Raw genomic sequence first — 17,116 nt, forward strand, 5'->3', positions numbered from 1 at the left:
TAAGCAGTGGGCGGCTTCCAATCCCCTGTATGCTCTTGGTAACTCCACACTATGTCTAATAGGGGCACAATTCACATTCGTCACTCACTTTCTCACTTCGTGTAAATAATGTGATATTGTTTGTTTGGTATAAATACTTGAGTGAAATAGCAGGACATATTAACACTTCCTACTTTTGTTTGCTAATGCAAACTACACAATGGTTGAGGAGTCCTTGCTGCCTTTTCAGTAGCTGCTTTACATGAATGATACAAATATGAAAGCACAGTTGTTATAAGTGATGAAGCAGAAGTACAGAGAGCTACGTGTGTCTTCTTGCTTTATGATAAGTTCAAAGATGAAGACTGTGTGACCCAAGCCCGAGAACTTTCTCCCGTATACAGACCTCCTTTGGAAGTACGGGGTACATCCCGCACCCCTGAAGGGGCATTGTGACTGTTACTGTCGTAGCTAACGCCACAGCCTGCTGTAAACAGCGGTTTGTGGTACATCATAGAAATGCAAGTGTGAAACTCATGGTTATTTGAAGAGTAGGTGGACTTTGGAGGGACGCTGTTGAATTTGACTGTGATCTTGAACGCTGAGTTTGTATTTGATTTTCCCTTTTTCATCCTTTCCAGGTGCCCACGCTGGTGGTGACAAGCACATCTCCGGAGACTTTTCACAGTTACCGGCCCATGACGTTTACAGAATCCAACCTGGAGCTCGCTGCGAAGAAAGGCGAATGTGTTAGCACCTCCGCCAAACCGATAATAGTGCTACGTAAACCCAGTGACGAGGAAGAAAACCGTCCCAGGAAGGATAAAAGCACATGGATAGGAGATCTGAACACACTGCGCCATGCTGGTTCCAGATTTCTGAATGGAGACGATGACACAAGTGGCCTCGGTCAAGACCTCATGCCTGAAAAGTCCCTTCTTGAAAGACCTCTTGATCGCCCTCCATCGTGTCGCTACCTGGATCATCCCTACATTGTCCCCACACTGGAGGATTCTGACAATGAAGACGCCGTGGAGGCAGAGCTGGAACAGCTCTACCTGTCTCATTTAAGCCGTCTGCAGGCTGCCAAGGAACTAAAGGAGCCAGGTGAGGTGGACGTGGCACAGGGGATCGAGGATGACTCTCACACTGGCACTGACTGGCACACTCATGTATCCCCTCTAGATCTGGCAGGTACCAAAAGAATACTGAATACTTGGCTGGTGGAAGAGATTTCACTGCGCCATGCCAACGGAAGGGAGGAAGAGGAAGTTACAAATGTGGCCCACGTGGATGTGGAACGGGTTCCATCTGTCTGCGAACCGCCACCAAGCCACCAGGAAGGATGGTCTGAGAAGAAAGAAGTCTCCTCTACTGTCTCTGTCCAGGATTCACTGGAAGATTCACTGGCAGAAGGAGAGGGCAGAGCTCCATGTAACTTTAAGTCCTTTGACGATAAAGCACAGAGTTTTGGAATGGATTTGCCGAAGATGCCAGGGGGAGGAGATAGTGCTCAGACCTCAACACTGGGTCACACCAGCCGAGATCCCAGTCACAGGTCTCCAGCGTTGCCAGGAATGAAAGCCACGGATAGTGTGTTGTCTTGTGCGCCTTGTGGATATGTTTCTGTGACTCAAGACAGTATCGCCTTGCCTGGATGCCACCTTGATCACACCGTTGCCACACCAGACTCTTCACCAGGGGGTACATTGAAGACTCTTCCCAAAGCTGAGGGTGATAACAACTGCCAGAGCTTTGAAGCAGAGAAAAATCTCCTTACTCAAGATCAACCCGTGGGTGCGTTGTCAATATATTCTCAGCATAGCTCGCAAATAACCCCAGAGCAAGAAAGCAAAGAGGCGTGTGGGTTAGAGACCTCCCAGCGTCTGCAGGTAAACGTTCGACCGAGCCAAGAGCGTTCAGGACTAGAGTCCTATAAGAATGTGCTTGAAACCGCACCGCCGGACCAAGGACTTTCTAGACTAGAGCCCTTGCAGCATCTGAGAGAGAATGCTCTACTGAGCCAGGAGCTCTCAGGTTTAGATGCCTTCCAGAAGCTTCCGGACACAGTTCCCCTGAGTGAAGGCCATTCTGAGGTAGACACCTCCCGAACCCTCCATGAGGATGCTCTCCTGAGCCAAGAGCTTTCTCAACTAGAGACATCTAAGAGCGTACAAGACAAGCGTCTGCTGAGCCAAGAGCTTTCACGACTAGAGAGGTCCCACAATCTGCAAGAAAGTGTATTACTGAGCGAAGAGTTTCGTGGGCTAGAGACATCCAACAATCTACAAGAAAGGGCTCCACTGAACAGAGAGATTCTTTTGCGAGGGACTGCAAAGAATAAGCAAGAAATCAGTCTTTTGAGTGAAGAGCTTTCGCGGCGAGAGACCTCTGAACATCTGCAAGAAAGCATTCTACTAAGCGAAGAATTGTCAGTGCTGGAGACCTCTCAGAATCTGCAAGAAATTGTTCTTCTCAACGAAGAGCTATGTGGTTTAGGGACTTCACGGCACCTGCAAGAACGCTTCCTACTAAGGGAATGTGTTTCTGGGCGTGAAACATTCCAGAATTTACCCTTGACAGGTGCAGGGGCCTCGAACGAATGCACTCTCGCTGCTGTGCTGGAAGAGGAGTTTGGCTACAAGAGCTCTTCGCGTACTCTGCTGGGCGATGGGTTAGCGTACGTGGGCTCTTCCTCTGCTGCTACACGGGAGGGCTTGGAGTACCAAGACTCCACTCCCCCAGGAGATGGATTAGGGTATCTGGGCTCATCCAGTGCTCTGCTTGGTGAGAGGGTTGGGTGTCATGACTGTTTCTCTGCATTCCGAGGTAAGAGGGTAGGGCTTCTGGACTCCAGCCCTGCTCTCCTGGGTGAGGGGCTAGAGCAGCCAGACACCAGCCCACCTCTCCTGGATGAGAGGTTACCGTCCCAGGGGTCTTCTTCATCAGCTCTTCTGGTTGAAGGTTTAGATTGGCTAGGCTCCTACTCTGCTCCACATAGTGAGGAAGTCATGTGTGGTGGCTGTAACTCTGCAGAGAATTCGAATGCAATCTCCGCTCTGCAGGGTGAGGAGGCAGGTTATTCAAACACAAACACAGCTCTACAGTGTATGAAGGAAGAGTATCCTGACTCAAGGTCTGGTCTTTCAGGTGAGGAGTTAGTGTTTCCGGACTCCGGCCCTGCTCATCCAGGTGATGAGTTAAAGTTTCTGAACTCCAGCCCTGCTCCTCTGGGTGACAGGTTAAGGTATTCTGACTCTTGCTCAATTCCCTTGGGTGAGAGTCTGCAGGTCAGGGACCGGGGCCTGTGTGTGGAAGCTGCTCTTTCTCAGTCCTTCAGCTTCCTCTGTGCTGTGGTCTTGCTGCTAGTTGTGCTGCAGGACTGTACGTCCTTTGTAGCTGTCCTACTTTTCCTGATGTCTGTCTGGTTCCTTTAGCTGGATAGGGTATTGCACAAGGTCTGCATCGGCCAACCTTTGCACAATGTACCCCTTGTACAGTAGTTTACTATCTTGTGGCCACAGGCCATGCCTTCGGCTGCAGAGGAAGTTTTCAGCTAGTTAGGTGGGCCCTTTGAGGGGCCCCATTGGGCGCTGCGCCGCTTCCATCACACGTCTCTTTGCTCGCCTTGCACCAAAGTCCTTTCCCTTTAGAGAGAAAGTAATGCAAATAAACCAGGCAGGTTTGTAAGTAGTGTCTCTGTATGCAGCGCCTCCATATTTATTTTTCTACATTGTCCTGCTGTGGTAGGTGAATGGTCCCGAGCTGGTCTTGTTCCATCCCTCCCTGCGAGTCGTGGCCTTCTCCGAAACCTGCTGGAGGGGCTTGTGTGTGGCCTACAAGCCAAAGCTGTGCACTCCGATTGGTGTCGCCTCCTGCCTGTCTAGTGTGCTTGTGTAGTGTGCAGACCACACAGTGGCGGTGTAGCATTGCCTTTGCCGCGAGTGGCCTGAGTTGGCTTTACCATGTCTTCATGTCAGTCCAGAGTGATCATGTTATGTTATGTTATCTAGAGACCTTACGCATGTGGCGTAGGTTCACCTTTGTAGTCTGGGACAATTCGTTGAGACTGCCGTGTACCCCTGTCTGTGCCGTGAGACGTTGTAGAGGAGGGACCATGTGAATGCGGCGAGGGTTGCTTTTGTGGCCTGGGGTCTTGCATTGACTTTACGATGCCCTACTTCCTGTGCAGTAAGATTGCACACATGTACTCATGGCATAGCTTAGCCTTTATAGCTCTCTGACGGCATGATACTTCTTAAAAGACGATCGGAGGTAGATGTCGTTGTTAGCAGACTCCTCTACATCAACCCATGTCCTCAGGCAAGCCCAGCTACTCCCAGAGCCTGGACGGGCTTGTTGAATAGAGGGGAAACCCCTGTTCTGATTTAGTGTCCGCAGAATCCGCACACAGTGTAGAAAGACATCAGAGCGCTCCAATGCTGTGGGGTCTCCGTATTTGTGGAATAGTTTTGGTTATTTGAGGCATGGGCTCCTTTGTGTTCCCCTGGGGTCCTTTGGGTTCCTCTGGGTACTTCTGTTTTCCTCTGTGTTCATCTGAGTTCCTTTGGGTTTGTCTGGGTTCCTTTGGGTTCCTCAGGGTTTATTTGTGGTTCTTTGGGTTCCTCTGGAATAATCTGAGTTCCTGTGGGTTCTTTTGGGCTCCTCCAGATTCCTCAGGGTTTCTTTGGGTTCTGGGCTCCTTTGGGTTCATCTGGGTTCCTCTGGTGGTGGTAACAATACAATTCTTGAAGCGAGAGTGGCCAAGGACCCCAGATCCTCTCTAGTGAATTTGGGTGTAAAGGTTCAGGAGCAGAGGTGATCCAGCTGGTACCTTTTGCCTTGTGAAATCTGTTAGGCTGGTGGAGAGTCAGTATGAGTTGACAGTTATCCTCCAGCTCTACCAGTGTTTCCTGGATGCGTTGACTTCCAGGATAATCTCCCTTTGTCAGTCCAGGACAGTCCACCCCTGTGCAAGACATGCATCTCGAAGCCTGTTTCTTAACATACCTCTCTGTGCTTTTTGTAGCTCCTGAGGCTGGTGTTACAAACCCTGCTCAATTCATTTGTATTCTGGTTGCTGCATCTGGTGTGTCTGTGTGGGTGCACACATGTAAGTGTCCTCTGCTGTTGTGTTCACCACGTAGACAAACGTCTCTTCTGCTCACACCTCTACTCATCTGCTCTGAGCTCGGTTCACACCTCATCTCATCAGCTCAGGGATACCGTGGAGAGGGGAATCACAGCCTCGTCTGAGGAAAGCAGAGTGCCTTCACAGCAGAAACACATTCTGTTCTCTCACCCTGTGTCTTGTAGGCAGAAAGTGCAGAGTGTGAGCAGTAAAGGACAAGTTGTGTGGCCTTAGAACCGTCCGTGAGCTGAACTTTCAGGAGACCAGGTATAGGCCTGGTTACCATCTAACCCCCCCCCCCCCCCCCCCACCCGGGATCGCACACCTCCCCTTGGTTATCATCTACCCCCATGGGATCGCACGCCTCCACTTGGTTACCATCTCCCCCCCCTGGGATGGCACGCCTCCCCTTGTGGCTCAATATGAATGAATGAGAAAATGTATTGAGCGCAAACGAATGCCCAGCGGCATCTTGTCTCTAAACAGGACAAGGAAGGATTGCTCTGACCTCATATTTCTGTACAAAAAGACAAACTTTCAAGGACTTTCTAGAAAGAGAGGCAGCTGTTTTAAGTTCGAACGGCGTACGGGTCCAGAGTAAGGCTCTAGACCAGAAGAAGCTTCTGCCAACCCAAGTGGTCAGTTGAGAAGTAGACTCCTATGGGGGATGCTTAGCCTCAGGTTGTTCTTAGAATGAGAGGGGCCATGCCCAGGAAGGGTCCTACAGGCCACACATAGAGCCTTAAAGACGATGCGTTGCCCGACCGGCAGCCAGCGGAGTTTACTGATGGCTCCTTTTACTGATTGAAATTTAAGATCTTTAAGAGAAGGCGCACCCCTGAGCTTCGCAGAGTCTGAAGCTTCTTCAGTGAGCCTGTCGGGAGATTTAGATTAAGACTATTGCGGTGGTCAAGTCGTGTCAGTACAAGAGAGATGACCACTGTCTCTGAGAGCTCAAAAGGTAAATATTTCTCAATTTTTTTGATCAATCTCAAGGAACGAAAGGAAGCAGAGGTGACCTTGTTGACTTGTTCTATAGGTTGTTATCTAACGTTACCCCCAAGTTCTTGACTTTTGGCACCGAGGTAGGGAGTGAGCCAAATGCAGGTGGCCACCAGGCCGGTGTCCTGAAGGATGGATTGTTTCCAAATAGGATGACCTCTGTCTTGGATTAATTTCATTTCAAGCAGTTACTTTCCCTGTGGAACTCCAGATGGCAGGGAGTAGGGGTTGGAAGTAAACTCCCCCACCACCACCACTACTAAGACTGCAGAAGCACAAGCGCCGCTCCTCCTATCCCCAGACTCTGCATACGGTCAACCAGCACAGCGTGGCTGACCGTATCCAAGGCCGCTGAAAGATCCAGTAGGACAAGGGCTGTGTTCCCTCCACTGTCTAGAGTTGCCCTAATTTCCTCAGTTGCCACCACCAGCATGGATTCCGCACTATGATCTCTCCTAAATCTGACCTGGGTGTCGTCAAGGAGATCTTTCTTTTCGATGAATGCGCCAAGCTGCTCGTTCATCACTGTCCCTGCTAGCTCGGCAGGGCACGGAAGCCTGGAGCTGGGCGTTTGTTATTCAGCTCCATCTTTTGGCCGTATGTCCTATCCTTGGTGGGCACGGATCTTGAGGGGAGCGGGATGAATAGTTCTACTGTAGGGGCCTCAAAGATCATGAACCCTGTGCTCCCTGTACCTGGGTTTGGGGACTGTGTTGTCAGGTGAGTGATCGTATGCTGGCAGTAAACTTAGTAAAAATGGTTGTGGCCTTCACTTGAAAAAAACTCACTAAGGAGTCGCAGAACTTCTGGCTATTGGCTACCGAGTTGCTTGTTGTAGGTACTGTCAATTTTATAGTATTGTGCCGCGTGTACAGGAGGAGGCTGATGTCATGGCCTTGTCTGCACACGTGCCGTGTTCTCGTACCTCTAGAGTGCCTTCATTTTGGCTGTGGTCCAGGAAAGTGCCCCGTGTGTCTCACATAGTAAATACCTACAAATGCTCAGATACGCCAGATGACAGACCCTAGAAGGTCATCTACACAATGCACAGGTCACACCAGGACTCAACAACTACACACATGTAGAGCCTTCAGGAAAGCTGAGTCTAGAATACACAATCTCACAGGTCACACCGTGCGATCGCAATCTCGTGTAGTTCACACGCACTTACACTTGACGGGTGACATTGCTTCTTTCCCACTCCAGGCGCAGCGCTACCTCCTCTAGCGCTGGCAGGGAATAGCCAGAAATGTTCTCACCCTACCCATGCTTGGCCTCTCATTCAATGGGCCGAAAGGATCAAATGTGCCTGAGCAGGTGTGAGGTCTGTTTCTCCTAAGTCCCATTAGGCGATACCCAGAACTCCTGGACAGTGGCCATGTCTGTGAGCAGGTCCTAACGCCAACTAGTGGTAAGTGAGGCTTCCACACGGAAACATGATCGCGACCACCAGGGTTGGCAGCCATTACTGGCGACTCACTGACCATCGTAAGAGTCCTTGGGTCCTGGCACCAGCTTATGATCTCCATCATTGGTGCTTGAACGGTGCCGGTCTGTCCACCCTAGGGTCCAGTCTGTCCACCCTAATGTCCAGTGTGTCCACCCTAGGGTCCAGTCTGTCCACCCTAGGGTCCAGTCTGTCCACCCTAGGGTCCAGTCCGTCCACCCTAGGGTCCAGTCCGTCCACCCTAGGGTCCAGTCTGTCCACTCTAGGGTCCAGTCTGTCTACCCTATAGTCCAGTCTATCCACCTTAGCGTCTAGTCTGTTTTCCCTAGGGTCCAGTCTGTCCACCCTAGGGTCCAGTCTATCCACCTTAGCGTCTGGTCTGTCCACCCCAGGGTCCAGTGTGTCCACCCTAGGGTCCAGTGTGTCCACCCTAATGTCCAGTGTGTCCACCCTAGGGTCCAGTCTGTCCACCCTAGAGTCCAGTCTGTCCACCCTAGGGTCCAGTCTGTCCACCTTAGTGTATTGTCCGTCCACTCTAGGGTCCAGTCTGTCTTCCCTATGGTCCAGTCTATCCACCTTAGCGTCTAGTCTGTTTTCCCTAGGGTCCAGTCTGTCCACCATAGGGTCCAGTCTATACACCTTAGCGTCTAGTCTGTTTTCCCTAGGGTCCAGTCTGTCCACCTTAGGGTCCAGTCTGTCCACCTTAGGGTCCAGTCTGTCCACCTTAGCGTCTGGTCCGTCCACTCTGAGGTCCAGTCTGTCCAACCTAGGGTCCAGTCTATCCACCTTAGCGTCTAGTCCGTCCACCCTAGGGTCCAGTCCATCCACCCTAGGGTCCAGTCTGTCCACCCTAGGGTCCAGTGTATCCACCTTAGCATCTAGTCCGTCCACCCTAGGGTCTAGTACGTCCACCCTAGGGTCCAGTCCATCCACCCTAGCATCCAGTCCATCCACCCTAGCACCCAAGCCGTCCACCCTAGCATCCAGTCTGTCCACCCTTGCTGCGTCTATGCTTCGGCACAACAGTCTCATCCCGAACCACTAGCCCCTTCAGGGTACTGTCCTGGCTAAGCCTCTGGCCAACCCCCTTCTCAGTGTGGGCACTGCTGGGCTTTGCATCGTAAGGCAGAATCTATAAGGGATCCCACACAGAAGGATGTTTCCTGTATGTATCACTGGGACGTCTCTTAGGGTCTTCACGTAGAGTCAGACGATTGAAATAATCCAGCTGGAAACCTTTTCATAGCCGTAGAATTCCAAAACAAGACATATTTAAAAGCCAGAAGCTTCAGTGCAGAACTTAAACCCTGTGACTTTAAAGTTACCCATGATGCATTGTACTACCCAGCCACTGCCTTTGTTCTCTACTCCTTGAAACAATATCCAACAATCCCTTTTGATTTGATTTTTTGGTTTTTTCTGTACTTCAGATGTAAATCATTTTCCTTTCACTTCCTTTTTTCTCCAGAGGGTCCGAGGAGTCGTTTCTGGCTGTAGTTTTAATGTTTTCAACTTTATCAGAAAAGAGTTCATCGGATTAGAATTTTCAAAAAGAATTTGTTTGCCATAGCAGAAAACACAAAATTCTTTATCGCAGGATCATATGATGTTCATTAAAGCAATTCTCGCAGCGTAGTTAAATCCTGGACAACTACAGAGAAACATTTCAATTTCTTATACCTGGAGATTTGCAGAAACCAGTTGATTTGCAGCATCAGAAACAAGAAATGTTTTGGCTTCGCACCAGACGTCCCAGAGCTGGTATGTGGCTGGTGGACAGGGCATTCCTTGGCAATGCTAATTGTTCACTTTTCCCTCCATCCCGCTGGTGCCTGGGGTGTCCCGTAAACACTGAAGTTCTCACGCGAGGGTAGTTGTAATGGCCACTTTTGGCCTTATCCATAGTGGTACCACCACAGTCTCACACCATTGACCACCTACAGTCCTGGGGAGTTGAAGCTACCTTCTAAATGTAGGTGGCTAACACTAGGTGGAAAATAAGCCCACCTTCAAGCGGAGAAGCATCTGCTGAGATATGTTGGGCTGCCAACTGGAGATGGGTGCACACTTTTAGTAAATGTATGAATTTAAATCCAAAACCGATGCACCTGTGTAGATGTGTGGCAGGCAGCCGTAAAGTACCTGTTCTGTTCACTTCTATATACTCCAAACCATCCAGAACGCCGCAGCCAGGCTCGTCCTAGGGACACCGTGCCACGAACATATGACCCAACACCTACGAGACCTCCACTGGCTTCGCGTCGAGAAAAGGGTTACCTTCAAACTCCTCACCCACGCCTACAAATCCCTCAACAACATTGGACCCAAATACGTCAACGACCGAGTATGTTTCCACGTACCCAAGAGGAACCTCTGCTCTTCTGACCTCGCCCTGGCAGAGGTCCCCCGCATCCGCAGAAACAGAACCAGCGGGAGAGCCTTCTCCTACATCGCAGCAAAAACCTGGAACGAGCTCCCGGTCAACATCAGATGCTCCCCAACCCTCCACACCTTCAGGAAGGACCTCAAGACCTGGCTCTTCGACTGACCCGGATCTGCTCCCCTCCCCCAGCGCCTTGAGACCCTCACGGGTGAGTAGCGCGCTCTACAAACCACTGATTGATTGATTGATTGATTCTATTTGGCCTTCGCTGTAGTCTGCGAAGTCGCGTCTCTCATGTAGAGGTACTGCTGGTTATTCTGTTTTAGTGGTTATCGCACGACAGAAGAGGCAACATTTTTACTTGGACTTGTATTTATGTACAATGGGAATCCTGATCATTGGTGAGTGACCCTCCCAGCCCGCCCCTTTTTGAAATCTTTAAGGGGCAGCCATCCCCTGACCAGATCATGTGAAAAAAAAATACCTCTTTTTCTAAAGATTGCAAATTATATGTTTTGTTTGTTTTGAGTATAATTTGGCTTTTAGAAGGAAGTCTTGGACGCCTCCTTGGATCCCGCTGGATATATTCTAGCAGTGTCCAGTGACGAGGACTCCCGCGATGTAGGACCCTACTTGCGTCTTAGGATCCCTCCCAGATTTGGGGCCACCAAGTAGTGCCCATCGGAGTCATGGTCTTTTCAGCATGATCCTTCCCATAGAGATGCAGAAGTGTCTTTCCCCCATGGCTGGAGTGTCTCTGATTGGCCACTCTCGGTCACTTCTGGACCAGCTTCTCCTCTCAGAGCCTTCGAGGAGGCACAACTCATCGGGCATCATGGAATTATGTCCTGGCTGACAATATTGTCAACTCTTAGGGTAAAAGCCTAAAATATTGCATCTGAAAGGTCTGAATGTACATGCTTCCTAAGATGCTCACCAAAATGTAAAATCCCAAACAACTTGCCTGTCCAAATCGTCTTATGAGTTTCCATCGCTTACTAAACTGCTTTGCAATGTTTCGATAAGGGCCAACCTGTGCCATCTTTGTTTTCTGATTCTTGTTTTTATTGCAATCTTTGGTAAATGGGACTGTGGTGGAAGCCCACTGCGTGCTTTACTCCTGCACGACTTGCCACTCCAAGCCCTATTGTCTCCTCTGCACATTGTGCTCTTCTTTGTCACCGGAGAATGCCCCAGCATTGTCGTGCCTCCTCACTGGGTCCACGTGAGTCTTTGTGAACCATAAGCTGCGCTACAAGTCCTTCGGTCACCTCCTCCATTGTTACCTCCAGCCGCCGTCCACTCCTGGATGCCCAGAAGGTGGACCGGTCTCACCGTGGACACAGAAGTGGGACAAGACTTGTAGTGCCCTATGTGTAGGGTACCACTCCGCTTCAAACAGTGCAAGTGTAGGCACTAGCTTCCTTTCCCTTGCTGCTCTTCTGACCTTCAAATGTTTTAATTGTGTCTTAGTTTCCCGTCTTACATATGTGCATTTTCTTTCAGATATTTTTGATTAACATGGTGAGAACACTTTTTAATTTTATATTTGGGTTTTTACTGCAAGTAATGTATCATCCATTCCGACCCCTTAGGATGTCAAATGAAATAAATCCTCTATTCTGCCAGGTTGCGTGGATGTTGATGTAGAGGTTTATAAGGCTCAGCAGGTGCCCTTCTCAGAGCTTCAGAGCATTGAGGTCTTGTCTGAAATGTCTGCTCCCAGCAAACCTGGGGCTGTCAGAGTCTGAGGGACATGGGAAGCGTATCCGATGTATTACAGGTGCGAGCCCTCTTCTGGGTGAAGCTCTGTCAGAGCGTATCTTGGAAGAGACGAGGAGTCCATAGAGATCAATACCTTTAAGAGTTTTTGGGACTTGGAGTCTCAGGAAAGGTTTGACCCTCTTCCAGTGCAGGAGGAAGCGGTGGTACTGCAAATATTTAACATACTCAAATGTGTAAATGTCCTTACGAGTCCGCCAACCTTCAAACATTGACCGTCATTTTTCCCTGAGCCCTTTTCAGTGAGGCAAGCCTCATGGTGGCCTCCTAGGAAGACCTCTTCCTTCCGTTCGATCTTCCTTGGCAAGTCCGCCGGTCAAACGATATCATACAGATCTGAGTGTCAGTCCAGCAGAACAGCCTTCATAGAAGTTATTTCATTCCTTTGATGGGTTGGTGAGATCTGGCCTTTGTTACAAAGATAAACTCTGCCTCGTGTTTCATCCGCACTCCGTGGCTCTGCAGACATACTCTTTTGGTACCTAAAGTCTTGTCAGATTTCTATGTCAACCAGGAGGTACTCCTACCAGTGTTTGTTTGCCAAAGCCACCTGTGTCGTAGAGTCGTTCCTACACGCGGGGCTATAGGAAGGTGAATAGGGAGGGCTTCTGAACGCTTGCTCGCTTCTCACGCCTGCTTCTGATTTCCAATAATCGATGTCTTCATGTTTTGATTCCGGCTACAGATGGTTTGCGCGGTCGGACCAAAGCTGGTCTTGATGAAGAAACAACATCTCTTGCAGCTCTTGAAACCCTCCAGACTGCAGTCCCGAAGAGCACTCTTATTGTTTGAGGGCAATGCTGCAGCGAGTGGGGTTAAATATCTGGGTTCTCCTACTGACGCCTCCTTGGGAGGCAGGTCCTGCAGCCAGCATCGCCGTCATTACCACACCATATGTGTCACATTTTTCAGTGAGGCTTTCTAGTTCCGAGACCTGGCTCATACTTGTCATGTCGCCCTCCTCTCAGTGCAGTGCGGTACCAGGAAGGCCAGCCTGGATTTCTTGAATACCATGCTTTGGTGTGTAGCTTGCACATGTGTGCCCAAACACTTGGACGTCTGGGGTATGATGCCATGTGCAGCCCTGTTTTTGTTGTAGTGTGTGCTGTTGATCTGACTGTGCACTGTCACATTTTCCTGTGTGCACTGCAAATTGCTGCTCAAACCTTTACCCTTTTAGGTGTCCTGGAGAACCTATATGTTATGTGTCCACAGAATGCCACCCCCCCCCAGGGGTGTTCAATAATGTGTTATGGTCCAGGGGTGTTTGATAATCTGACACAGTCTAGGAACAATGTGTTTCATACAGAATCTGTGCCTGTAGATCACCTTCTCCGAAATATGCTTTACAATGTGTTTATTTCTTTAGTGGCACTCACATAGGGGCTTTTAAGTAGTGCCAGTAGACGTCATGTCATAGTCGAGTCCCTACTCCCATCGTAGGCATGACAGGATGCTTACTTTCTCAAATGTTATATGGTCTAGTATTTCTTATTTATTTGTTGGTTTGATTATTTATTTGTCCTATTTATTTATCAATTTATTGTGTTGTTTAATTTATTTGTTTCTATTTATATTAATATATGTGAACATTGGGAGTAATTGTCTTCATGGTGTTATTGGTATTCGTAGTCGTTGCTCTCCTTCCTTCACATTTGAGTAGAAAAAGCTTCTAAAGACGAGTGGTTTTATTGAAAAACGTGACTCGAACTGCAACATGAGTGTCGCGTGCTAGCGCACAAGCCCCGCCCCTGCCCGCCTGTCACCAGCTGTCCCAGCCCAGCTCCTCCTCCTCCTTGACATGCAAGATTAGTTCGCAGCCAATGCTTGTTGATGGGATGGGTGAGTTAGAGTTGTGAATTCAGGGAGAGCAAGGACTATGTGTTTGGGATCACCATGGAGACACTTCTCCTTCTTCTGTGGTCCTCTTCGCCTTCCTTCTCAGTTCAGTGGAATCTAATTTCTTAGCCTTAGAAAGCTGGAAGGAGATGGCACCAAATGCCGGACCAGGCTGTAGACAGATATATTGTGTAGAAGTACCTAGCTGAAAGCGGCATTGTATCGTCAACCTGCCCCTACGGAGTAAATCTTTGAAAAAGTATGATGAGCTGTCCATGCTGCTGCCCTACAGATGTCTGTGATGGTACATGTCTTTGAAAAGCCACCGAGCCCGCCTTTCCTCTGGTAGAATGAGCATGGAGCGTCTAAAGAAGCCTAACTCCTCTAACTGTGTAGTAATTCAAGGTACAAGAGCCTTGAGTAGCTTCTGCTGCTCTATGGTCTGGGGTATCTCCAAAATATGTGATAAATAAATGTTCTACAACTCTGAGACTGGTCTCTTTAAATAGAAAGGCAAGCCAAGAACTAGATAAGATGTTCAGATTGTGATGTGTTTCATCAGCCGCGGAAGTGTGTGTGTGTGTGTATGGTTACAAAAGTGGAAGAATACATTTCTGGTTAAGGAGGATTTCTAAACAAAGAGACGATCCAGAGGACCTTTGAATATCTGCGAAAGAGCAATGTAAAGGTATTAGGACCTAAAACTCAAAGACAATTCTGGCAAAGGGGATTGCAACCAGAAGTGTCCTTTCAAGCCAGCAAGTGTGTCGTAGGCTTGAAAGCAGGGGGCGCGGAGAGGTATGATTACACTGGCGTCATTTTGTACATTTCCTCATTTCGCAATTTCTTTCTGTTACTCCTTGGACAACATTTTGTCATTATTACTGGAAAGTGTGCCCACAAAAAGTGAATGTGACTGGTTCTCTTTCAGCAAAATATTTTTCAGAAAAAAAAACCGCAAGTCAACTTCCAAATTTTATTTGAAGAAAATACTTTTCTAAACATGCACTTCTATTCAGTCTGTTATGCAATATGGTTGTGTGCAGCACACAGTCTTTACATATGTGTGCTGCAGCTGTGCCGGATCCAGCAAGTCCCAGAACCGATGTTGAGATACAAGGTACCTTTAGGGACTCTGGCTTAGATTCAAAGGAAAGGATTAGGCTGAAGGCCTAGCCATCTTCCGCTGGGATTTGGCTTTAGAAGCCTGATCTACCCTGAGTGCTCTTAGCATAAGGTACCAGAGGTAGTATTGGAGTCAGCCAGCATCTTGGAGCCATTTCTAAAGCCAACCATAAGTTTCCATGCCCTTCCTGCAGCTATTAAAGGGCCAGTCACAGTCAAATGAAAAAACATCCCTGAGGCTGGATAACATGCTCTTCCCTAACAGAGCTGTCCGTGGAGGTAGCAGGTGCCTCTACAGAAGATCCTCGTCCCTCTGAAGGAGATAAGACTCCAGGTTAACTCTGCATGAGTCCCTCTCAGATCTTTTGTTGAGCATAAAGTATACCCTTTGGGAGGGTCACAAAAGAGGTCCGATGCTTCGAAGGAGAATGAAACAGAACGGATGATAGGCAAAAGACAAATTAGATTGTTCTGAACCACTCTGCTTGCCCACTGTAGTTGTAAGTGATACTGAGTACAGGAATCAATACACATCATTCACTTACCATCAGTCTTATGTGCAATCACTACCAGTGCAAGCCACAGCATGGGTCAACTGGTCCAATTGCTCACACCCAACCAAACTCTCCAACTCCACCCTGACCAATTTCCTGGGGGTACATCTTGTATATATTATCTCAGTCCTTAGACCCTGGATGGAACACGATTTTTATTTCTCTTTACTGCCTCTACCTAACATCAGTTTCCTTGGGAGTGGGCGTGTAAAGATTACTGCTAATGCCTCTTACATTGAAAGCTATATCTACTTTGACATATACCCCAAGGAGTTTGTGGAATAACCCAGTTACTTGCCACGACTTTTCCAGGCAGGCTGAAAATGGCTCATTTGCCTTCCTAGTCATTTTTAAAAGATCTGCATGGAGATTGTCAAAAGTGGTGTGTAAGAACGCGCCAAAACTTCCATTTCAACAATAGTCATATTAAACTGCTGACATCAGAAATGCAGTCATCCGTTCACATTCTCAAACACTTTTCTTTTACATTTCCTACTTTCACTTGTATTCACAGGTCCTCCATTTGCATTGGCTGGAAGCTTTTCTCTTACGTGTCATGGTGAGGTCAGGCACTCATTCCACAGTCACCTGTAGGGATCACCCCATAGAAGCAGAAAAGAGACGCTTTGTTAGTCCCTCTGTTGCATCTCCTTCACACACACTCTTGTCTTCTGCATAAAGAGGACAACTACAGAGATAACACCACTGGCAGCTCTGAAAGACCTACCTGTAGCAGGTAGTGAGGCTTCAAGGACTGGAGGATATAAGTCACACAGTGCATTTCCAGGTCAACAGTGGCAGAGGCAGTACAAGCAGCAGTTGCACAAGGAACCCAGCGTTAGCAACCATTTCAAACTGTATGACCCCTGACTGTTCGTGACCTAGTTTGCACCTATTTCTGCATCACTAGACTTTATTTCCCCCCTTCAGTTCTCCTTCTTTCCTTCTCTCAGTTAGCCTAGGCTGCTAGACTTGTGTGTTATGTATCTTTTGTGTTCTGCTGTTTTTGCCTCCATTTTAAGGCTTTCTTCAGCTTTGGATTCTTGGAAGCTATCCTGTATTTCAGGCCTACGGCACCTGACGCAATGCGGTGAGTTTGGTGTTTTCTGTTTTGAATATTTTGATGCCATATACTGTGTCTAACACTCTCAGAGCTCTGTTTTCTCTGTCATCAGTTACTCTACTGTGGGTCCCACATCCAACCTGTTGTCTGAATTCTGGGCTTCCTGTTGGATGACGAGGAGCTGGCAGCAGTGTTTTTCTCTCCCTCTCAATCCTTTCAAATGTGTTTCTCCCAAGATCATCTTATGTCTAATCAGGTTAAGGGTGGAGCTTCGGGGAAGTTGGAGATCAGATCTCTCTGCTGAACTTCAGGGTTTGACATCCCGCTCCACAACCATGCTTTATTCTGAGCCTTCTCTTGGTTTTGACTACATCTCTCTTCATCGTTTTCTTTTTGTTGCAAATATCTTTACTGGCACAGTTTAGTAATTCAAAACAATATATAGATCATTGGCCCAGCACGTGGACGAGCAGAGGTGCCCACACAAGAGAAGGCCTCATAGAGGGTAGATCAGTTGTACAAGTCACAGAGAAGGCTGGTGACCCTCACATCTCGTAAAGTGGCGTTTGGTCCTTATCAACATACGACAAAAAAATGGAACACCAAGAACAGCCGGGGAAGGTCCACGTCTTCTCCCATCCCTCCCCAGGAACCAGGGGCAGGACCAAGCGGCGAGCAGTGGAGGTGAAGGGGGGAGAGATTTCAGGCTGTCCCAAGCCAGATGGTAAGGTGGTCCCCCCCCCAACAAACATAGCTATAATGGGACCCAAATCTCCCACAGATAGTCAGTCGGGGTGCCCTGGAGGTCCCA

At 48.5% G+C, this 17,116-nt stretch overlaps 1 protein-coding gene across 1 annotated transcript in view; it reads left to right on the top strand.

Annotated features, from left to right (window-relative positions):
* PPP1R3F (protein phosphatase 1 regulatory subunit 3F) overlaps positions 1–14,053 on the top strand; it is a 78,458-nt gene extending 64,405 nt beyond the window's left edge. The window contains exon 4 of the mRNA XM_085629895.1: positions 621–14,053. Within this exon, the coding sequence (XP_085486021.1) occupies positions 621–3,416 (2,796 nt within the window). The 3' untranslated portion in view covers positions 3,417–14,053. The remainder of the gene's footprint in view (positions 1–620) is intronic.
* The last annotated feature ends 3,063 nt before the right edge of the window (positions 14,054–17,116 follow it).

The sequence above is a fragment of the Triturus cristatus genome, chromosome 10, assembly GCF_964204655.1.
Source record: "Triturus cristatus chromosome 10, aTriCri1.1, whole genome shotgun sequence".
Taxonomy (NCBI): Eukaryota; Metazoa; Chordata; class Amphibia; order Caudata; family Salamandridae; genus Triturus; species Triturus cristatus.